This window comes from Herpailurus yagouaroundi, unplaced genomic scaffold, assembly GCF_014898765.1.
Source record: "Herpailurus yagouaroundi ecotype Mexico unplaced genomic scaffold, PumYag 159, whole genome shotgun sequence".
Taxonomy (NCBI): domain Eukaryota; kingdom Metazoa; phylum Chordata; class Mammalia; order Carnivora; family Felidae; genus Herpailurus; species Herpailurus yagouaroundi.
The window spans coordinates 64,541,657-64,566,438 of record NW_024412400.1 but is presented as its reverse complement, the minus strand read 5'-3'; the positions used below and the strand labels follow the sequence as shown (position 1 = coordinate 64,566,438).

The window sequence follows — 24,782 nt, the reverse complement described above, 5'->3', positions numbered from 1 at the left end:
TCCTTCCTTCCTTCCTTCCTTCCTTCCTTCCTTCCTTCCTTCCTTCCCTCCTTCCTTCCTTCCTTCCTTCCAAGAAAAATGATAATATGTTACATGTCAACAGCAAAGCAATTTTTTTAAATAATGGCTAAAATAGTTAAAATACCAATGAGTAAGCTCTTTCATTAGGATATAAAATGCTAAAACCTTAGTTTCCTGATCACTAAGGACGCTACAGCTATCAGTATCCCAACTACACTGTCTTTGTTGGCTGAATTTGGCACTTTGCAAAATGATCTACACATCCTTCTGCTGTTCCGCCAGCTGTTTTGAGTGTAACTTGAAGCTTTTCTCTCACATTGTGTTTTGTTTAAAATGTTGTTTTGAGCTTTGGAATGAAATATGTATGTTTTTTCTGTGTACACACTGGCCAGAACTGTTCTATTGAGAGATGGGTACAGTTTTTGCAGCTTTAGAATTGAAAACCTAGAGGCATTCTGGGAAACTGTGAGGGGGGCAGGTGTTCTTGCTTAGTGGTTTTCTCCCTCTACTCATACTCCTTAAGCTCATTGAGGGCAGGGCCCACACCTGATTGATCTTTGTGTTCTCTGTAAAACCCTGGTAGTTGCTTAACATTTTTTCAAATGAGTTAGTCGATTTTGTGAGGACTTGAAAGGAGGTTTTGAGCTGTTACTTTGTTAGAATTTTAGTCAGTCTTCAGCAATTATAGAGTATAGGGAACTTCTAGGTCTTGAAGTTCTTTTCTCAGTCATTTGGCAGGTTTATCCTGCTATCTGTTACAGTTTTGTCAAAGTCTTGTCCCCCCATATTATGGCCTTATATACAATCACTAAAAAATTTTGGCCTATAAGTATCTTGTGCTAAAAAATAGAAATAGATATTTGTTTTGTTTTGTTTTGTTTTGTTTTTAATTTGAGAGAGAGAGAGAGAGAGAGAACGAACAAGGGAGAGGGGCAGAGGGTGAGAGAGAATCTTAAGCAGGCTGCATGCTCTGCATGGAGCCCGACAAAGGCCTCACTCCCACGACTTGAGCTGAAACCAAGAGTTGGATGCTTAACTGACTGGGCCACCCAAGCTCTTTCCATCAGTTGACTGATTATGGTTATTGTCATACACAAATACCCCTTCCCATAATGCATGCAGAGATGATATAAAACAAAGAAAAATAGTTTGTCCTTAGGCATGAGAGTCTAGGTGGGAGGTAAGTCATCCCAGCCAGAATGGTCTGTGTGGGGTGGGTCTTAGAGATGCTGGATGCATTCCATATAAAAATGTGGATTAGGAGTGGGAGGGCTCCTTGACTTTTCTCCAGTGTCAGGTAAGTAGTAACTCAGAGGTTGTTCTTCCCTTATGAAACGGAGGTGAGTGTACTGCCATTCGAGCTCATGTTGAAGGATTATTGAAGGGTCAACTGAGAGTCTGGATATTAGATTCCTTCCAGATAACCATATGTTTGGATTCCCTTCCCTGAAAAAAATGCACATGCTTAAAACATGGAATCTAGTTTCAGGAGGTTCACAGACCCTCATGGGTACAGGTTAAGGATTATTTGATAGAGGGGCACCTGGGTGGCTCAGTCGGTTAAGTCTTTGACTCTTGATTTCAGCTCAGGTCATGATCTCATGGTTTGTGGGTTTGAGCCCCATGGTGGGCTCTGTGCTGTTGCCACAGAGCCTGCTTAGGTTTCTCTGTCTCTCTCTCTGTCTCTGTCTCTGTCTCTCTCTCTGCCCTTCCCCTGCTTGCACTCTCCTTTTCTCAAAATTAAATAAACATTAAAAAAAGAATTATTTGATAGAATATAGTGTAGGGGAGGGAAAAAAACCTTTTTTCTTTACCCATCTTTGGTTCATTGGTTGGGGCCCTGCTGATTAGACTGATAAAAGAAAGATTAACAATAGAAACACAAAATTTTTTAAACATGTACATTTTGCATACACATGAGAGAACTCAGTGATGAGTAACTCAAAGGAATGGTTAGAACTTGGACTTAAAATAACACCTTAACAGAAAAGCAATAAATTTGTAGAGAAGTGACAAGACAAAGAGAAAGGGTCTTGAGCTTCCAAGAGCACAAACTGTGGAAAGGTGAACATATAGGGGAAACTAATGGAAGATAAGGGCCCATTTGTAAGATTTGCTATGTAGATTCCTCTGGTGTGTTTCCGGACTATAAGAGCCTAGAGTTGTCTCTGAGGATTGGTAAGAATTGTTCTGCCCTTCCTGGTAGGGAGGGAAAGGGCAGAGAGTTTGTGTGTCTGTTTCTTTTCATTTGTCTTCAGCTGAGAAGAATCCGTCAAAGTGACATATTTTGGGGTAGCATATTCTGAAGCTCTTTAATAGCTACAGGACAGCACATTTATCTCATGAAGGGCATGTGTTAGGTTAACATGCATCCTGTCAGCTAATTAGGTTGGTGGTCTTAGACTTTCACCTGAAAGAGGTGGGATCACCAACATCACCCAGCATCCAGTTCTTTGAAAGCAAATGCCAAGTGCAGTTTGTCGGCAGCTTCTGTACCTAACCAAGGCATTTAGTTCTGTTAATTGGGTGGCTATGCAGGAGACTCTGTGAAACAGGGGCTCTTCAGAGGGGTTTGTGAACAATAATCACTCTGTCCATGAGCAACAATGGGGAGAACTAAAGGTTTAGAACAGAGATCAGATGTGGTTATATGACAAAAGGCATAAGATGAGGCTGCAATCTTGCACCATTATTATTTATTATCTGCTTTAAACCATGTTTGTGCTGCTTTCAAAGATCCTGAAACAAGTTATTCAAAGTTATTAACACTGAATGGAGATCTGATAAGACTGTATTCAGTTGGGTAGCATTTTAATACCTGAATTAAGGTGCTGAGGTAATTTGTCAGGGTTTCTTATATATGGCTGATTGTGAGCTTGCACTTTTGGGCAGAAAGATGCACCTTTGCTCGTTCGGCTTTGCTTTGCTGTGGCTGGTCAGTGCTGGAAAAGGCACAGTAGACTTCCCACAGGTTGCCTAAAAATTGGATTTGCTGATCATGGCGTAGCCACTGAAGGTATTGGGAGTCTTAGTTCCTTTGGTAGCCAGAACCACTTCTGTTGCACATCATTCAAGGTATATTCCTTTCACATTTTGGTGTGCTTTGGGGTGCAATTTACATAGGATGCTGTGTTTAACGATGCCTCTCGGTGCTGTGAGCAGAGGCACACCAGGTTGCCAGCCTCAAGATGGACATAATGGGTTGGTGGACACAAGGGGTTCCTCCAGGGAGAGGTTGGCAGGGCATGTGTGGTAAAGTCTCAATGGTGAATGGCCTTGTTGTCTTGCTGCTCACTGCTTTGCTAGGTGGCAGCCATATTGCCATTTCTTTGGAAATTCTGATCAGTTCCCTAAAGACTTCATTACCCCAGGTGGCAGGAGTCCACATGTGGGCTGCTCTTCAATTGTAACGTGAACATTATCTTCCTAAAAGAATCTTCTGTGGCCACATACATTGCACAAAGCAGGCTGCTCTGTGTTCCATTAAATGATTCATAGACCCCTCTAATGGCAGACTTAATGGGCATATAACATCTGTCCATTAAGAATATGTGCTCTGAGGCACTCAGAAGTTCCCATAGCAGGCGCTCTACAAATGCTGGTACCTCCTGGTGTCTGCTCCTGGAAGACTGGGATCATGACTTCTTATCCATAGATCCCCAGTGCACAGCACAGAGCTGGCATGGAGCAGGTGCTCAGAAAATATTTTGGGAGTGATTAATGTGTGATGAAAACACTGTTCATGAGTGCTATGAGGAATTTGGTGACTGAACTCTTTTCTTTCAAATTTCCTAAGTTAACCATGTTAACCATCACCAATGAACCTAGTTTCTGATACATTGTGCAAATCACACCCTTATTATTGTTTGTGCAAATGGAGAGAAGATGCCGTTTTTTCGAGGCCCTAATAAGTGCTAGCTGTTGTGCTAGATTTTTTGTAGGCAGATTGTAGGTTGCTCCAACCTTGACTTTAATCACTAGTTTGCTGTGTTTGGGCCTTTGGTTTTTCATCTATAAAATGAATGTTTTTTTAGCGCTCTTACCAGGGTTGCAGATAATACATGTAAGTGCTTAGTCACATAGCAAATGCTCAAGAAACGAACACTTTATTCATTTATTTATTCACTTTATTCATTCATTTATTCATTTAACACTTATTGAGGACCTTCTATGACTGTGACACTGTTAGAGGCTAGAGATATCAGTATGACTCAGAACTACCTCAAGTCGCTTAGGTACAGTCTGGAGGGGGAGTCAGGCACTTAAACACATAATTACCATATGTGCAGGTGCTATGGTAGTTTTCTAGAATAAATACTATGAGAACGCAAATGGAGGAACAGCTTACCTCTGCTAGGGAGAAGGATTTGGGTTTGAGGAAGGGCTTGGATGTGATGCCTCATATGAGTTGAAGGTGAAAACCAGCTTATGAGAAGTTGCTTGTGCACAGACTGAAAGTAGTTGAAGTAAAGCAGGAGATGGTGTGTGTGTGTGTGTGTGTGTGTGTGAGTGTGTGAGTGTGAGTGAGTGTGTGTGTGTGTGTGTGTGTGTGTGTGTGTGTGCAAAAGTGGTAGGGGAAGAAGTACCCTCAACAAAGTAAGCAGCTTGCTCAAAGTCACACAGCTAATAAGAAGCAGGACCTGGAATTGGAATGGAAATGATTTCTATAGAGCCAGTGCTATTTCTACTTTTTTACTCCTAATTTTAAAACTATATAAATTACATTCTCGAATGTGCTTTACGGTACTTCTTAGATCCCTAACGTTTTCCGGAGGAAAGTATCTCTAGCTCATGATGTGTGTCGGCAGTAAGTTTTGTGTTATGAACATGAGGTTCTAAGCCAGGCCCTTCAGCAGTGGTTGTTAGGGTATGGTGAGATCTGGTGGCCTTCTCCCGTAAGGCGAGAGGTGCCTCTGTGAGGAGGAGAGGAAGACCTCACCTCTTGCCGTTGGCAGGGATGGGGTGGTGCTAAGAGATGGAGGCTGAGGGGAAGCTCACCAGCTCCGCCCCTGGTCAGTGTCTCTGTTGACTACCGTATAGTATACGGAAATCACCCGAATGCATGCAGGCCGTTTGATCATTTTTAAAAATTATTCCTGGAAAGGATTAAAGTTAAATGAGCATATCAAATGGCCAAGTAGTTCACTGGCAGGGATCTTTTCTCTACTTTGGAGAGGTCCACCCTGCCCCACCTTCTCTGCCAGTACTACTGGTGGTGCAGCCATGGCTTTGGTTTTGCCGGAGCCCCAGTTCTGCCCCACTCAGCCACTTTAACTGTGCGTTTCTCCCTGTGGAGAGCTGTGCCTTCACCCAAGGGACTTTGCAGAGTGGAGAACTAGTGTCTCCTTGCCAGGGCTTGCTAGAACTCCCCAGGCCTCACACTTATTGGTTAGGCTGTAGGTCTGCCAGTGGCTTTGGTCCTAGCCAAATGGTTCTACTCAAAAGAGAAAGCTTATTCTAATGACATGCAGATTTTCCAGTCATTGTCATTCTTCGTAATTCATTGTTTGACTTGACAATCAGCTGCACAAAATCCCACCTGCCTAACAATACCTCCAGCCACATACTCCCCAGGTTTCTCATCTTGAAAAAAGCATTTGAATATAGTGGCTGAGAAGGGCACAGGAGGGGGCTGTTGGAAAGATCTATCTCTGGAACAAGTGTGGACAATGTGAGAGCTGATGTCAGGTTTTGGGGATGTGGCCATAGATTTGTTTTACAGAACATTCACTGGCAAACAGTAGTCAGTGAAGTAGATACTCTATAAGAATTATACGCTTAGCATCGTACTGTGTGGTGTGGTTAACTACTGAGGGGAATGCCATAGTCAGGGCAAGAATTTCTGTGCTGTAACAAAAGACTTTTACCTAGTGGGTTTTAAGTAAGCCTCACTGACTGAGCACTGACTAATTGGTGGGTGGCTGCTTATATCTATTTCCTCATTCTTTTACACTGAAGTTGCCTTCTTCATGATTCAATGATTTTTTTGACCCTTTTAATTGCAAAATATATACTGAAAAGTGCACAAAAGAAAAATGTGCCGCTCGTTTAATTTGTGCTAGCATGGCCATTAGACCATCTCTCTGCTCAAGAAATAGAATGATCCTTTTTGCCTCTCAGGACAATTTCACTCATCCAAAGGACTGGGGGGAAGAGAGGACATTTTTATGTTGTTGAGAAGTAAGACTTAATAATAATTTGTAAAGAGTCTTATTCCCTTTTCGGTTTAGACAGAGTCACTAAGAGATACTAGAATGGCAATGTTGTCTAACACAGGTCCTAGACTACCAGCTTTAGTAGAGATGTCTGACTATAATTAGCAGCAATTCAAGGTAAATGGCACATGACTGAGATGGTGTTGTTTTTTTTTTCAATATATGAAGTTTATTGTCAAATTGGTTTCCATGCAACACCCAGTGCTCATCCCAACAGGTGCCCTCCTCAATACCCATCACCCACCCTCCCCTCCCTCCCACCCCCCATCAACCCTCAGTTTGTTCTCAGTTTTTAAGAGTCTCTTATGCTTTGGCTCTCTCCCACTCTAACCTCTTTTTTTTTTCCTTCCCCTCCCCCATGGGTGTCTGTTAAGTTTCTCAGGGTCCACATAAGAGTGAAACCATATGGTATCTGTCTTTCTCTGTATGGCTTTTTTCACTTAGCATAACACTCTCCAGTTCCATCCATGTTGCTACAAAAGGCCATATTTCATTGTTTCTCATTGCCACGTAGTACTCCATTGTGTATATAAACCACAATTTTTTTGTCCATTCATCAGTTGATGGACTGTTTTTTTTTAAATAAGTATTTCTTTTGTTATCTTTTTTAAATGTTTCCTTTTCTTAAAATCTACTCTGTGAGGACAATGGGAAATTAAACAACTGTCCAGGTCCATCTAACTAATGGGAAATTTTGAATGAAGGAGGTAAAATAAAGAGCATTTGCTGTATTTGAAAATCAAGGATATAAGCGGTACAGGTGGACAATATGCTTCTGGATGTTTTTTACCAAAACATTCCTATTGGTGAAGGAGACTAAATTCGAACCTGAAGAGATACTGGTAGGCTGACTATGGTACCTCTACTGGAAAAAAATACTGATACCAGCTTATCCATGTTTAACCACTATGTTAAAACAACAAACACGGAAGTCCTTGTGGAAAATAGGCTTTCCGGGAAGATGTGCCATATTTGAATGTGGCCTCACATGTTCTCTGGTACCCAGCTGTATAATGCTGAGGAATGTGTACCCATATCTTCATGATATATGGTCTTCCTTACTTAGTCTTTATTTCACCAATGAAAAAGGAAATAGTTTATGTATATTATCTTGTCAGTCTTGATACAATTATTTATTTACTTAACCAGTATTTATTAAGTGCCCTCTGTAGCCTGGATACTGTGCACGTTGCTAAGGATATTAATTTGAAGAGATCCTGACCCTTGCTCTGTGGCGGGAGGGAACATAGTTGAGTGGGAAAGGTGGATGTAAGCAAATTACTACAGCAGCACCATTTACCAGTAAACGCCATTTACTGGTTCCTTTGTTGCCTGGAACAAACATAGCATTTTGTTTAAAAAAATGGCGGGGCGCCTGGGTGGCTCAGTTGGTTAAGCGTCCGACTTCAGCTCAGGTCATGATCTCGCGGTCCGTGAGTTCAAGCCCCGCATCCGTCTCTGTGCTGACTGCTCAGAGCCTGGAGCCTGTTTCGGATTCTGTGTCTCCCTCTCTCTCTAACCATCCCCCGTTCATGCTCTGTCTCTCTCTGTCTCAAAAATAAATAAATGTTAAAAAATTTAAAAAAAAATTAAAAAAAATTAATGGCGTTATGTATTCTTTATTCCATGTGCATCTGCCACTTTTTTATGGTCATGTGTGTTCAATACTTGAAATCTGTCTGCCCTATGAAATGCTTATGGACCCATGGTTTCTAGAAATAATCTAGAACTTGCTGAATGAAGGTGCTGTCCCACAAGTGACATGTTTCATAGCTTCTGTCCTTTCTGACAGAAGAGCTACAGGCTATTAACATGTGTCCTTTTAAAATGACTCCATTTAAAAAAAAAGCAATTTTTGTCCCCATGCTGAGCTCTCTCTACTTATGCAAATCATGTTTGCATTTCAAAGTCCAGCCTGATGCCCAACTTTTCCTTTCAGCCTTCCCTGGCTGTGTCAGTCTGTATTGATTTCCCACCCATCTGAACTCCTTTAGCATTTATACTGTGTTCAGCCTGTTTGGCTGGTTCAAGCAGGGTTCCTACACTCTCTCCCGTCTCCTTTCTGTGCAGGGTCCTTGAGAAATGGATTACAGCATTTCCTCCAACAAACGTTTCCTCCTTATTCACCAGCATGGGATGGGATGGTAGAGCAGAGTAGCCACCCAGTAATCCCTGGGGAGCCACTGGGATTGTATCCCTAGCCCCTTGTAGGTGCCCAGGAAATGAGCACTGGTCAACTTATTGCCATGTAGTTGTTAGGGCTCCATTGCCCATTCTATGCCATTGACATCTCGTGACTATAAGTCACTACCCCACGGTGACCTCTACTATTGTTTGTATAGAGCCTATCTTAATAAAATCTCTTTGCGTGTGGCAGTGAAGGATCCATTACCATTTTCTCCCTTTCCAAAATTTTCCCTGATTACGAAAATGCTGTTTTTCCACGGACCAGTGATAAACATTCTTCATAAAAGAGGCATTGTTCCTTCAGTAGCAACTTGTAATGAGAAAAGTGGAATAGAGACAAAATGCAGCCCTGGTCTGAACGGAGACCGGTTTTCCTTTGTGCAAATAACCAGAATTCCAGTCAGGTTGCCACGGAGATGCTGAGATTATAACTGCCCATGCCAGCAGTCAGAGAATGTTGCCCAATTAGTTATTTTCAGCCGCGTGGTTACCTTGACAGTGGCTCAAAAGCAGGTTTTGAGTTCAAAGGACTCAAATGAGCAGCTGGAGGGCTTGCAGTTCTGCTGTCCTCGGTGGGAGGGTCGGGGGCGGGGGTGGGGGGGGGGGACTACAAGCCCCGGCATGCCCTGGTTTAGGTCTGTAGGATGTGGTCAGCCCTGTGAATGCAAACTCCATGTTTTAATGTTTCCTCCCCCTTCCTGGTAACAAAGGGTTCCTGGAATTCCTGTGTCACCAGCCAGCTTGGTAAGCATTTTTATTTCCCAGGGTTGGCTTCAGATGTTGCACGTTGGAGACAGTGGGGAGAATGTGCATTTTGGCATTGAACATCGATCTCGCGTAGCTTACTCTCCTAGCTTTAGTTTTCTCTTTTGTAAGCAATCTACCTCACAGGATCAATGCAGATATTAAGTAAAATAATTTTTGCAAAATAGCCTGCACAGTGTCTGGGCATTAGGAGGTGCCCAGGAAAAAGTGGCTCATTTCAGAAATATTGTCTCAGAAATCATACAGCATTTTGCTGTGAGATTATTACTATCACTACCATTTGGTCATTTCTTTTCTATCAGACAGAATAGGCTAGGATATGCTGTGATAACAAACAGTCTTAGAGATTTAATACAATTAAAGTTCATTTCTTGACCATGTCCAGAGCCCAACAGGAGAGGACTCTATCCAGCAGCTAGCTACACAAAGACATAGACCAGTGGAGACTTCATGTCCACACATGCTTCCAAAGTCATCACCGTATCTGATATAGCAATCAAATATTGCATCTGAAAGTGGCATGTCAGTTTCACTCACAGTGCATTGGCAAAAGAGAATCATGTGGTCACACACCCAACTTAAAGAGGGGTTGGGGAAGTGATATTGTATAACATAACAGCAGGAGAACTTGAATATTTGTGGAACAACTGTAATGACTATCACCTCTATTAAAGATCAAAAGGAAGATGGACAAGAGTACTTTTAAAGAAGAACTGTTAATTAAACATAGATAAATAAAAAATGTCTGAATGGTAAAATTCAAAGCAAATCAATCCGAATTCAGTTGCAACAAACAGAAAACCTATGTAGTTCTAGGGTCATCTGAGGCTTGGGATTATTTTTTTGTTCTGCTATAACAGCCTAGCATGAGGCTTCAATTCTTAAATTCACTTTAGGGTCAGAAATTGCTGCAGAGTTCTGGCCATCACATCTGCATTCCAGGCAACTGGAAGGAAGAAGGTGGAAGACAAAAGAGCCTTTCTCTCAGCTAAGTCAGCTCCATTTAAGCAGCCCATCTGAAAGTCCTTCACAATAGTTCTGCTTACATATCATTGGCCAGAAACTAGTCACATATTCTCTCTTAGGCTTAATGGAGCTAGTGCATACAGTTTTTGACTTGGATGCATTGGTCTCCCAAATAAAATTGGGATTTTTTGCTACCAAGGAACAATGGGAGAATGGACATTAGGCGGCACTGAGCAGTCCCTGCCACTGTAAGTTAAGATGCAAGCTTCTGTTAAGTGGGAATGGGAAGGGAAAGATCGCTCTATACCCTATCATTTTCCACCCTGTGCTACCCAGAACACCAGTGCTTAGAAAGACACAAAATTCCTTTAAAAAATGTTCTATAGCCAGACAGGTTTAGCAAAGAAGGAAAGCTTTGCCTTTGTCTCTTGGAGACTCATAGGGAACATTAACACATTAAAGGCTCTGGAGAGGCCACACAGTAAAGAATGACCTAAATTGCTAATCTTTTAAACTCAGTGTTCCCAGACTTACTTGACAATGGAAATCTAACATCTTTGGAAGCCCGGAGGGATGGAGAAATTTAGCTTTTTTTCCTTGAGTCTGCCAAAAAATTTTTTAGATCCTTGAACAAATGGTATAGAACCCCCCCATTCAAAAATTACCTGCCTTGTTAAACAAACATAAACAAACAAACAAACCTGAATATTCTTTCTGCTAACCTAGCCACAGGGACAAAAACCTGGAAGAAAAAAAAATAGCTCAGATGCCAACGAAGCCCTGTTACAATAATCTGTGCAAGAGTTGGTATTAACTAACCAGCCATCTGTACCATTAGTGATGACACCAAGTGATGACTGGAATGGCTCATACCATCATTCGCCAGTTGGCAGGCCCCCGTCCCAGGTACATGTTCATGGACTCTTGTCTGTTCCTACCTGGCTATTGGCCATCCCGCTCCTCTCTCGAAGCAGGAGAGTAATAGGGAATCCAACCAACCAGTATTAACCTCCTCACCCTTTAGAGAAGGTCTGTTGTCAATGACATGGTTGCCTGCTGGTGTTGGGAAAAGTGTTGAAGATGCTATCAAGCAAATATAAATGTCATTGGTCTGTTGTAAGCAGGTGGGAAATGAGTACCTTTGGGGGAAGGGTTCAGGCTCTTCTTCCCAAAATGGAACCTTGGGTAGTTTCCTAATATTTCTTACTTGATGATTTAGGTAATCAGTTCTTGTCTTTAAAGTCCATGTGCTGCAAATGCTATTCTTTTTCTTCATATAAGCGTCTTTAAAAAGGCAAAATGCCCGAATCTTTGCTAGCCTGGTTCCCATCATTTCAACCTCGTGTTGCTGCAAATACTGGAAAGTTACTCTGTCCTGACAGGCCTAGAGTGTTCTCATGTTTGCATATCTCTGTATACTGAATGATACATTTTCCCAAATAGCTGTATAATCTCTGGGACAACCTGATGATGGGAGGGAAGGGACCAGGATAGTGGTCTTTATGTACAAATTGGCCTTTAGAGCAACTTATCATGTTTGAGCTTGAACAGACTGTGGGAGAGTTGGGGAAAGTTCTGGAAGGTGGAGATCCCATCCCTGTCTAAAATCTGCCTTTTGGCTTAGTATCCTGGAGAAATTTCTCAGTCCGCTTTATGGAGTTAGTATGCCTTTCCCTGACAGTGGGTGAGTCGGAAATAGTCCCTGAACAGAGCAATGGGCTTTGTGCATTGTACATGTGCACAGCCTACTTTGTTTGCATGGCTCAGGATCTGTGTGTGGGCCAGGAAGTGTGAGAAGGGCTGGCTGGTGAATCTCAACAGTAGACAAGGGATTAAAGTAGCCAGTCTACCAAAATCAGAATAAATATCCAAGTTAATGGTATAAGTTCTTCTTTGATTGTTCTCTTTTTAATTTTATGTTCCTAATTATACATGCCCATTTTTTCTAATGTAAGCCATAAAATAACAATAAGCTTATGTAGAATTATTTGTTTTCTGCTCTAAGGAGATAATTTGGAACTAAGCTAAATATGAGTATGACTATGTAAAATTTGTGAACTGAGAAAAATACATTCGGAAAAATTCAATGATCTCTTATGCTGATATGTACCTATGTACATATCACCAAATTGACTATCTCAGGGATACCAAATTGGCAAATGCGTGATATATAATATTATGTCATTCCCCGGGCATGATTTAGATTCACTTCTCAACCCAAATACCTGGAATTTACAACTGAATGCAAGCACTACCTATCCTCCCCACACTCCTGCTCTCCTCCCTGCCAGACACTGTTTGAAAGCGAGTGATTTCTTTCCTTTCCTCAGAGGATTTTATTGACTGGAAGAAAAGACTAGAAGTCTAAAGGACTTGGGGTCCTTGTTCTAACTCTGCCACTAACTAGGTGATACGTTGGACATTCCACGTATCTTGTTGGAAAATCCTATCATTGTATGAGTATATAGGAACTATCTATCTGGGTCTTTGGTCTTCTGTAAAATGGGGAGAGGGATTTATTGACAAGATCTCAGAGATCCCTGCTCCTGAATGTCAGAGATCTTACTGTCTTGTGGCTCTTGGTGGTAGGACTTTCTTTCTTCAGCCAGCAGATATTTTCTGAGTGTCTATAATGTCCCAGTCCCTGATCTGAGTACTGGGGAGATTGCAGTGAACAGAACCAGTAGAAGTCATTCCTTCTTGGAGTTTGTATTCTGAGATAAAGACTTATTAGCCAACACTGTTGAGTACTTACAACACACCAGACATTGCTCTAAATATTTTATGTATGTTAATTATTTTGTTAGAATCCCATTTAGTGGACATACTATAATCACTATTTTACAATTGAGGAACCTGAGGCACAGAGAGATTTAAATAATATACTCAAGGTCACTTAGCTAGTAAATAGTGAAGCTGGGATCAGAATCAGGATTCCTGGCTATAGGGTCTGTGGCCTTAACTAGCTTGGTACACTGCCTCTCACTGTCAATTGATTAACTTAAAATAACCAGTATTCATCTTAGCTGATGGCAAAATCGGCAAAAAAAAAAAAAAAGAAAAGAAAGAAATGAAAAGAAAAGAAAAGAAAAGAAAAGAAAAGAAAAGAAAAGAAAAAAGAAAAGAAAAGAAAGGAAACTGTAGCTTTGGATAGAATCTGAGAGCCCGCTTGGTTTCCCCCTCTGGAACTGCAGGCTTGAGTGGGAAGGCAGGGACACTGAGCAACCACTGGCATATTTTACTTCTAGTCCCAAGTCGCTTGGCTGATTGCACTACCTGGTTGGAGGTCACTGGCCCTTCTCTGGCTCCATTGTTAAACTGCAAGGTCTTCACCATCCCTGTAACTACAAGTTAGTTTCAACATTGGCCATTTGTAGAAAAATGGGTAATGACAGTCTTTCATTCAAAATATTGGATTTGACTCCCACCTCTACTACTAACCAATGCTATCACCTTGGACAATGTTTACTAATACCAGCAGCAATGGCAATAGTAGCACTGGCTTTTATTTATTACTGTGCCTTGTGCGAAATTCTTTATATACGTTGTTTCTGGTGCTCAGAACAGTCCTCAGAAGAGGTGTATGTATCCTCACTTTACAGCCTGGTCTTGGCTGCTGTCTCTACCACATAATATTTAACCTTGGGTAAGTTGCTTAATTCCTTGAAGCCTTAGTTTCATCATCTGAAAATGGGGGTTAGTAATAAGTACTCCTCATGGAGTTGTAAGGATTAAAGATGAACAAATATACGAAGCATTTAGGCCATTGTCTATTTCAGAGACAGTAATAATGACCATTACAGCTTCAGGTCTCACAGGTATTGCCCTGAGGAAGCAGGTTTCAGATCTAATTTTAAAGGCTGCTTTTATGAGGACAGGCTGGAGCTATAGAGTCTCTAGTGAAGCAGGTGAGTGGGAGCAGGATGCACGGGAAGCTGTTTCACTACCAATGGTTGCTTAGTAGCAGGTGGAACTAAACAGGTAGCAAACCAAATAGAAGGTGGGGAGGTTCTGGACTCTTTGTCCTGTGGGCTAGAAGCCACCATCATCAAGGATGGTGTTGCTTGATGCTTAGCTAGGACCATGTCCTGGCCCTGCCAGGAGCTAGTACTGGTAGGAAGAAGAGCAATACCACCTAGCTAGGCTCAACTGTGTGCGGCAGATGGTGTCCCGGAGTCAGCCCACAGTCAGTACCGCCCTTTCCAAAGGACGACACTGGACAAGTGGGGCTGGGGAGGTGTTCAGCACGTTCACATTCAGGACACAGCCTTGCCAGGAAGGCAGGCCAAGTGGGATTCTCCCATTTTACGGTGGGAAAACCAGAATACAAGAGGTCAAATAACACTAGCAAGGAGCGGAATCCTAAATTGAACCCTAGCTTTTTTGCGTCAGTTGATAGGTCTGCATAATTTAATTTGTTCTGCACAAATGATCAAATGAGAAAATTCAGCACTCATTGTTCTTTATCTAAGTTTATTTATTTTGAGTTTATATTATATACCATATATATATATATGATATATATATGATATATATATATAAAGCTTATTATTTATTTTGAGGGAGACAGAGACAGTGCAAGTGGGGGAGCGGCAGAGAAAGGGAGAGAGAGAGAATCCCAAGCAGGCTCTGTGCTGCCATTGCAGAGCCAGATGCAGAGCTTGAACTCACCAAACTGTGAGATCATAACCTGAGCTGAAACCAAGAGTCAGATGCTTAACCAACTGAGCCACCAAAACACCCCTCTTTTTATATTTTGTAATATATTCTTTTACTTGAATTACCTCTTCTATTTGAAATGCTGGCTTGGGCAGTATGTTAATGAAGATAAGTCTGGATTATATTCTAGGTCTACCAGGTATATACTCTTAGAGCACCTTGCATTTTTCCTCCATGTTGCTTGTCACTCTAATTTAATTAAAATTTAAATGACCATGTATGTGTAGTTATGTGTGCTTATGTCTATTCCTTCATCAGATTGGAAGCACCAGGAGGCGGGGGCCAGTGTACCCCCACTCCTACATTGGACAGTAGTTGGGTGTGGAGAGTGTGGGTAGCATTCAGGGATTGAGTAAACCCCATTGTGGAAGGGAAGACCTTTGGGTCTTCAGATCCCTGCATTAGAAGGAGGGAAAGCCAGTAAAAAATGAGCTTTGAGGGACCTTGCCTGTTTGTGAGTACAGCATGTGGCCTCAGTACGATGTTTCCCATCACTGTGCTCACTTGGGAAGAACGATGGTGTTGAAAAGCCTGGAGGCTCAAGATAAATATGGAGAGTTCTCCTACTGTTCCTGTTTTCTTTGTGCTGTTTTGCTTTTGTAAGCATATGCTTGTCAGTTAGGGCTGAAACCGAACAAAACAGCTGCTAAATATGGTTCCAAGAGAAATAACATTTTGGTCTTTTCAAGGCCCATAAGTTTAGAGTAAAGCACAGTCATTTGGCAGATGTCAGTAGGGAATCTGGGGGTGGCCAGCCATTCTGGGAGCCGTATCAGCCATCCGGACTCTACTGGGGTCTGTTTTACCCTGTCAAAGCACTGGTAACCCCAAGTGAAAGATCTGCAACAGAACAGTGGTCTTTGAGAGGAGTTTGGGAGAAAAGGTGTCTAGAATCTGGCCACTGGCCACTGGCCATCATCTCTCCCAATCCCTCTGTTAATTTCATCTCAGAGAAGGGAGAAGGGTTGGGGAGAATATACATCACCTCTTGTGAAACGAAGGAAGTCATCGTCCTGGTTATATATTTAGGTTTGTCTTTTTTGATCTTTGGGATTTAGTGTAGAGATGTTGTTTAGTGTTCTCAGAAATGCTGGGTCATTCAGGGGGCCGGGAGGAATTAAAATATAATTCAGTGCCTGGGATTTTAACCCCTAAATCTTAAATCTCTCCGTTCTGCGGTGAAGCCAGGCCTGAGCCTGCCAGTATTGCCTGAATTTCATCAGCTGATGAAGGAGAGAATTTATTCCAGCATCCCAGGAGCCCCCCTAAACTTAATGTGCCTTCCCAATTTCTCAGTAATTTCTGAAGAGACATCTGTTTGTCCATAAATATCTGACCCTGTTTGCTAAGCGCTTGGTGTTGGTTAAAAACAATAGATTTTCTTTTATTGGCTTTGTTAGTTGAAAATATACAGAATACAGACGGAATTTTTCTGTGGCATAGGCCATGTATATTAAATGAACTCTTTCTTTGAAGAGAAAAAAAAGGAAGGAAGGAGGTTAATGTTTGTTGAAATACTATAGGTGTCGGGCCCTGAGCTAGTCTAGACACTTTCACAGCTGTCAAGGTAACCCTGTGAGGGAGGCAATATTATCCCCCATTTTAAAGATGAAGGAACTGAGACTCAGGGAAGTGATGAAGCTTGCCCAAGCCTGGAGAGCTAGTGAGTAGTAGGTCAAGGGCTGGGAATACTGATTTTATGAAGCTGAAAGGGTCCAAAGTGGTCAAGAGTCTAGTGTTTGGAGTCTGGCCAGCCAGGTACCCATCCTAGATCAGTCACTCATCAATGGTGTGACCTTAACCGACTGCTTAACCTCTCTGTGCCGCAGTTTCCTTATCTGTAAAACAGGAGACAACAAGAGCATCCATTTGACATAGTTGTAATAATTAAATGACCCATTCGTGGAAAATGCTTTGAATAGTACCTGGCATGTAAAGACTTAAAATGTTCGCTATTATTGTGATTTTTATTATAGTGGCTAACCAAATTTGTCTTTATCAGTACTTACTGAAAAGTTACAATTTTCTTTTATGGAACAGCTTGCCTTTTGATATGTAGTTATGTTTCATTATGAAATAATGTAAACTACTCTACCTTAGAATTAAATTCTCTTCTCCGTCTCCCAGCAAAGGTTAAGATCTGAATAAAGGCTTGTATAGCCAACAGGGATTCCTGACTTTGGTAAATGTCAATGATTTGCTCTTTTCTTCTTGGCGTATGTAACCTTCTTCCATGCTGCCCATCCTGGCTTTATGAGCAGCTAAACAAACATGAGAGAGAGAATTAAGCTGAATCTTGTCTCTTGGCTTTCCTGTCTTTGTAACATGATTATTAGGTACATCGCCTTGTTGCATTGCACTTGGCGGCATCCTGACAGCCTGTCCTCTCAATGCACCTGAAGCACAGCTTAGACCAACGGGCTTTATGAATTTTCCTTAGAGCTGGGAATACCATAGGAGCTAGAGTATGTGCCAGTTTTGTGCAACTGGAAGCTGGGTAAGGGAAATGGAAGGGGTAATGACTGGGACAGCTTGTCTAGATTGTAAAAAGAAATGTTGTAAGTTTGCTAGACCTTTGGCTTGACATTCTGATCCCAATTTTGGCAGCTTCCTCTAGGCGTGTGGTGGAGAGTTGGGAGTGGGGCATCAACCTTATTCAGCAAATAGTTATGTCTCAAAGTTCTGTGTTGGACACCATGCTAAGTGCTCAGAAATTCTAAAATAAATATGTTATAGTCCCTGTTTTCAGGGCATTTGTAATTTATCAAGGGAAAGAAATGGGAGAGGGAGTGGCACTGGGTGAAAGTGGTTATGATAGAGCTATGTACAACGTGCTGTGGGTGCAGAGAGTTGGTGGTACTAATTTGAGAAAAGCTTCACAGAGGAGGTGGCATACTGGGCTTTTAAGGCTGGGCTTGCCTGAATGGTAGAAGGAATAATCTTGGCAGACAGACATTATGAACCAAGGCAAAGAGACATGGCCTGTAAGGTGTGCTAGGGACATAGCGGGTGGTTTGAGTCGGTTAGTTGTAGTACAAAATGATGGGACGTGAGAGTGGGAATGAACACTGGGCCTGAGAATGACAGGACCTCGACTTTCAACTTGAACCACACTGTGTAGGATTCTAAAGCATGGTGTGTTGTGTCTTTTTAGAAAGTTCAGTGTGAAGGAGGAAAGAATTTATTGAAAGCAAATAGTCCCGGCAAGAGAAGATGAGGCCTGTTGTATGAACAGAACAGAGTAGATGGATATAATGGATATTGGGAGATGAAATCATTAGTACTTAGTGACCAGCATGAGGTTGGAACGTTGGGGTCAGCCTATCTTTAAGGTCTGGGTGGAAGAAACAGAATCTCTGTGAGAAACTGAGTGGTATGCTAGAAGACAAGGGAGGGGACATATTTCAGCAAGAGTGATGATGCTTGGCAGTATAAATGCCTCAAAGGGAATAGCCAGGACGGGACTGAGAAGAGACCATTATAGATAAGAGATTGAGGTCATTGGTGACCCTTGGGAGAAATTATTTTAGAGTTCTCCAAGAGTGGGGAAAACACATGAATGAATGCTTACCCAGTTCAAGCTGTAGCATTATTCCACAAGAGCCTAACTAGCAGTTAGATGCATTTGTGTATGGGAGTATTCACAAACATAAGCTCTTGGGTATTTGGAGTGGAGGTAGGGGAGAGGGAAGCTTAGGATAAGTGCTTAATTCAAGTGCTCCTGGACAATATGTCTGCCCTCTGCTTTCCAGGGTCTCAGAGAGCCTCCTCCTTGTAAATACCATGACCCGAATTGTGCCATTTTGTCTTATTATTGTCTTATTATTGTCACCATACTGTAGAAGATAGCTGCTTCTCGACTTCTCAACCAGTTCCACGTTGGTACTCGTTTCTAGCCAACTGGGTGATGTGTCACCCAGTTGCCTTCTTTGCTCCTGAGGCACTCCTTGTCCACCTGCTGGGGTCCACCTGCTGGGAGTGAAGGCAGCTAGTGATTGTTCTCACCTGGGGATTGTCCCCAGCAGAAGAGTGTCACTTTACACAAGATCATAACCTCTGGGATGGGGACAGCGGACAGCCTGTATGCAATGACTAGTCAATAGAGGTGGGGTGCAAAGGCTCCCGTGCCCCGGGGTAGGATAACTTTGAAGAGTCGCCTCGGCTCCAGAGCTCCTGTGGGATCAGATGAAGTTTTGGTTCCGTTGCATCATTCTGTCTGCTCATTCCAATCCGAATTCTTTCATTCCCAACTGGTGTTGATTCCGTGGAACACCCTGATAAAATCCCTCTGTGTAAATCTCAGTAATTCTGAGTCCCATTTCCTGGAGAACCACCCCAATTTCATGATTGTTTCTAGTTTGTTTGTCTACCCAAGGTGGTCACCAATCCATCCCTGTGGTTACTCTCACCTTTAATTCTGAGTCCGTTGGATGCACCCAGCTGGAAGACCCCTCTCCCAGCAGCTGGAACAAAAGTCTTGGCATTGCACTTCCTTGGTCCTGATTGGCTGAGACATAGGCCCATTAGTGGACTGTTCAAGAGGAAAGAGCTAGAAGTCAGTTGCCCAGATGCTCTTGAGATCAGCCCATTGAACCTCAGCCCTGAGGAAGGGTCTGTGAGGTGGGGTGGCCCCTTGGCCTAGAAGCTCGTCCCGCTCTGCTCCTGCCCTCCCCTTCCACCATCCCCTCCCCCACTGCTTCCTAGGCTCCCTAAGGCAGGTGGTAGTCACCCTTCTGGATCTTCTCTCTTTCATTCAAATTCTGTTTTTTTAGTCAAGAAAAACGAATGTTGAAAACACAATTGAGATATTTCGAGCAAATGTAGAACCTCTCTCAAAATTTGTTGCAGAAACACCGCTGAGAAAACAAACTACTGGGAGCACAACTTAGAAACAAACAGCAGCTGCCACCATTTGTGGGCTTTTTTCCCCCCACCGTTCATTCCCTCATTTCTTTCTAATCCTGCATGTAATAGAACCTGCTGTTCTGCTGGCCTGGCGGTCTCACACACACAACTTTCTGTTCCCATCCTGAGGCCTCCCAGGTGCTCTGTTAGCCACGGGGTCTCCGCTGACAGGGCCCTGGGCCCTTACCGTCTCTGCTGTCACAGGGTTCCCTCTGGAACGTTGTCCACACCCCCTGACCACGTGGGGCGTGGCTGGAACCTCCGGATTTCTCAGACCGTGGAGTGTGGTTTCTTGCCCTCCTGGCTTTATCACGATGGATTACGCAGATGACAATCTTTCTCGGTGACAACGTGCTTCAACTGCTGGGCTTTTGTTTTATTTTTTAATTTGTTTTCTCTGCAGAGACTTCAAAGGCATACAGCAAAGGGCTTTCCTTGGGCCTGATGTGCTGAAGACTGTAACTCGAAATGACTCTCGCTTGTCACATCAAACTCATTTGTCTCCTTCCCCATGCATGGCAGCCTCGAGCAGCCCTTCACCTTTTAAATGCTGCTAGTGGTGTGCAGACCCTCAGCTTCAGGATGACTGCTATTAACACGTTAGCCGATTGCCAACCATGTGCAGCGTGTAGTGCTAGGCCCTCACTCACTCCTCATCAGAGCTCTGCAAGGCGCATGTCATATCTGTTTTCTCTGCCCAGAGACTGAGGTGCTCTCCCAGGGTGTCCTATGATCATGCAGCCAGTCAAGGGAAAGCTGGTATTCGACCCAGGTCTGTCTGAATCCAAAGCCCAGGCCTTCCCTCTCCTGCCTCTCAGTCACCCTGACAATATATGGTGGTGCTCTTACAAAAGTGTTGACGCTTTTGCAGCCTTTTTTTATTTGGCCTTCCCTCACAGTTCGCGCCTAACATTTAAAAATTAAGACAGGGGTACCTGGGTGGCTCAGTCGGTTAAGCCTCTGACAGTTGATTTTGTCTCAGGTCATGATCTCATGTGTTCGTGAGTTCGAGCCCCGCATCAGGCTCTGTGCTCACAGTGAGGAGCCTGCTTGGGATTCTCTCTCTCTCTCTCTCTCTCTCTCTCTCTCTCTCTCTTTCTCTCTCTCGAAATAAATAAAGAAACTTAAAAAAATAAAAATTAGAACATCTTGGAAACAAACAAACACAAAACACAAAACACAAAAACAAAACACAAAACTTCAGACCTGGCAATATTGTGCTCATAGGTTAATGTAAGAACCAACTGGTCCCAGCTATGTTACCTCCCTCTCTGCAGGGAGACATGGCTTCTTCAGGCTGCCACAGACCCCAGCTGGCCCACTTCACTCTTTTTTTTTTTAATGTTTATTTATTTTTGAGAGAGAGTGTGTGTGTGTGAGAGAGAGAAAGAGAGAGAGAGAGAATGAGTGGGGGAGGCACAGAGACAGAGAGGGAGACACAGAATCTGAAGCAGGCTCCAGGCTCTGAGCTGTCAGCACAGAGCCTGACATGGGGCTCGAACTCACGAACTGCAAAATCATGACCCGAGCTGAAGTCAGACACTTAACCAACTGAGCCACAGGCACCTTGCACTTTGTTCTCTTATGTTACTTGCTTAGCCTCTGTGGACGTTTAAGTTTGTGATTCTTCATTTAGGCCCTTAAAGAAATAATTTCTGTCCAATTAGATATCAGTGGAGGTCAGAGTCAGTTTATGCTTCTGAGTTGAATTTTATAGGCTTTGATATTTTTTTCAACTTTTGTGGACAGTAATTTAGTAAGAAGTAGCACTCATTGGACATTTGTTGAGCACCCTAACATTTAGCTGACTCTGAGGGTTAGGTGACACCTGTTTGGTGGTAAGGACTTGCATCAATCTCCAATTTAGTTTGTCTTCAAAATCCTGCAGGGACTCTTCAGGTACTGCAGGATCTGGAGGCCATCCACAGAAACATATTTTGCAAGGACAGCCTTGTAAAGAGGGAAGATGAATCCAAAGAAAAACATGCTGAGAGAGGCAGCTGTATTTTTTTTTAAAGTTTATTTATTTATTTTTGAGAGAGCGAGAGAGAGAGAGAGAGAGAGAGAGATAGAACACAAGCAAAGGAGGGCTAGAGAGAGAGGAAGAGAGAGTATCCCAAGCAGGTTCTGCACTGACAGTGTAGAGCCCGATGCGGGGCTGGAACTCACGCATCGTGAACTCATGACCTGAGCCAAAACCAAGAGCTGGACGCTTAACTGACTGAGCCACCCAGGTGCCCCAGAGGCAGCTATGTTGGTTGCATTTGCTCTTGGGAACCATTGACTACCTTATGTAAGATTGCCCCACCACACAGAAACACCCCCTTCTTGACTGTGTTCAACATAATGGACAGCTCAGAAGCTTCATAGAGAAAGATCTGAGAAATTAGAATCCTTTCTCAGGATGATGGCTCTTTCATTTTATCCTGATGTACCTGCAAGTGTGTTTCCATCTGACTGTGAGAAATATGTTAATTCTTTGTTATTGTTTCAGTGAAAGTCATATCTCTTTTTGTCTGATTTAAACACATCTCATAGAGATGTAAAATGGAAAGAAAGTAGATTTTGACTAATTTCATAGCTGTAGCTGAATTAAATTTTAATAGCAATTAATATTAACACATGAGTACCCCCAAAGCTAAAGTTATTTATTTGCTTATTTTGAATTTTTGCTTTTGATTACAACAATGCCTAGAATATTGTGCTGAATATTTGTTGTTTGTTTATTTTCTTTTAGGACCCTGCAGGCATTTTTGAATTAGTGGAACTTGTTGGAAATGGAACATATGGACAAGTTTATAAGGTAGGTTCATTTAATTTGAATATAGCATGGCGTATATATGGTTTTTGATTCATGCATGCTAATTAGAAATGCTGTCCCTTCTTGTTCATCTATGTCTTATAACAGATTTACAACAAAATTATGTGCTTGTTAATTGACTCTCCATCTTTCAAAATATATCTGTAGTCCCATTGCCTAAACTGGAATCCGGGATTTGGGCATTGACTTTCATTAAATACAACAGTGTCTATATCTGACATGTGAATTCCGATGCTGCATATTTGAACCTCTTTAAGTGTTTACTTTCCTTTACATCACACTGCCAGAACTGGTTTTCAAAGGAGCAAAAGATGCCTGTTACTTTAGAAATTTAAGCTGTTAGGGGCGCCTGGGTGGCGCAGTCGGTTAAGCGTCCGACTTCAGCCAGGTCATGATCTCGCGGTCCGTGAGTTCGAGCCCCGCGTCAGGCTCTGGGCTGATGGCTCAGAGCCTGGAGCCTGTTTCCCATTCTGTGTCTCCCTCTCTCTCTGCCCCTCCCCTGTTCATGCTCTGTCTCTCTCTGTCCCAAAAATAAATAAACGTTGAAAAAAAAAAAAAGAAATTTAAGCTGTTAAAGCATTACAGCTGGAAAAGTAGATTTGTTATTGGCCCAGGGCATGAATTAGAATGAGTTTAGTGGACAGTGTTAGGAGAAACCTGGCTACCTCACAAAGCAAAGGCCTAATGGCAGCAATGACTTTTAGAAGGTAGGAAATAAATAAAAGTTAAACTTGACATGAGGAATAAGAAGTATGTTTTGTCTTTTTAGTAGTTTTTGCTTATACGTTCATTCAAAATGCTTTTAAAAGATATTACCCCCCAGTAAAGGATCTAAAAAAAATGACTGTTTAAAAAATGTGGGTTGATTTCCTTTCTGATTATCAAAAGGAAATGGAAATGAACTGTTTTGGATTAAAGTTTAGGGGGTTTTAGTGAATGAGCTTTTGAAATAAATGCCTTCAAAAAAACCCAGTTCTTTTCTCATGATTATTTGTAGGGAAATATCTTTTTCCTGAGTGGTAGTTAGATGGGATGGTGTTTTCATTACAAATTATCTCTTTTGTTGTTCTGTTTTTAAAAGTTTCTTTTCAGATCCCTAAACTTCTCTAAGTGATTAAAATTATTGTGGAAGTCATCTATATTGTAATATTTCCAATTCAACAGAATGCCAAGAGTATACACACACACACACACACACACACACACACACACACGATGATCTTGAGAATCTGAACACAATTGTAAACAGGTACATATTTAAACCTTTATTTATTGGGAGGTATTTATTTATTGGTGTCCACTCTAGGGGAGAATTTCTCCCTTGCAAGAAATGATTAGTTCCTGAAATGGCAACCCCTTGCAATTAGACAGAATGTCGTCCACCCAAGCTGTTCACTTGACGTTGATCCTGTCTGACACAAGGAAGAAATGTGTCTCAGCAAATGCTTTTAAATGCTGTCAATGAAGATAATTAGGTTGGAAGATTGTGTTATTGCGTTTTGAGAAATTGGTTAGAACTTGTGAATTAATGTGGGCTAATGAATTAAACTCTGATTTAGGTAGAAAATTACTTCTGATTTGCTGACAGTCTGGAGTTGCAACTCTGTGGCATGCTCCTGGTTTCATGGCAAGCTTAGAGCCATTCCACGGTACCATGCTTCTTCCCATCTGTAGAACATGCATTTGGGGCATGATTCACAGCTTTGTCCACCTCTAAGAGGTGGACTGTACACTCTTGCAAGATAAGGCAACAAAGAGGTTCAGTTAAGGATGAGAAGGTTTGGAAAATTCACAAGTATCCCGAATTTCTTGTTGCCTGAAAAAAAAAATAAGGAAAGGAAACAAGTGTCAAGAGGTCTCAGATCTTTTTTAGAGAGGAAAGATATTCACCAACTATGTTGTTAACATTATCCTAGAGATACCATTATTGGTCGTTACAAAACTTTGACACCACTCAAGCTGGAAGGAGATTGCCAAGAAAGGTCCTGGTGAACATGTTGGACTCTGGGACAGAAGACTCGGTCTCTTTTACCAGCCCTATGTATTGTTTTGTGGCATCGCAGCTTCTCTGTGCATTAGTCAGGTACAAATGTCATTAGAAATGCTTTGGGGATTTGTAATGGTAATGATATATCTGAAGAATTAAAACTCCCTACTCATTTAAGAGATTGGTGTCTAGGCAA

At 42.2% G+C, this 24,782-nt stretch overlaps 1 protein-coding gene across 10 annotated transcripts in view; it reads left to right on the top strand.

Moving 5' to 3' along the window:
* The window catches only part of TNIK (TRAF2 and NCK interacting kinase), a 399,001-nt gene that overhangs the window by 63,195 nt on the left and 311,024 nt on the right, over nt 1-24,782 (top strand). For all 10 annotated transcript variants that reach the window (XM_040480745.1, XM_040480740.1, XM_040480737.1 and 7 more), the window contains exon 2: nt 22,516-22,581. In XM_040480745.1, coding sequence (XP_040336679.1) covers nt 22,516-22,581 — 66 coding nt within the window. The remainder of the gene's footprint in view (nt 1-22,515; nt 22,582-24,782) is intronic.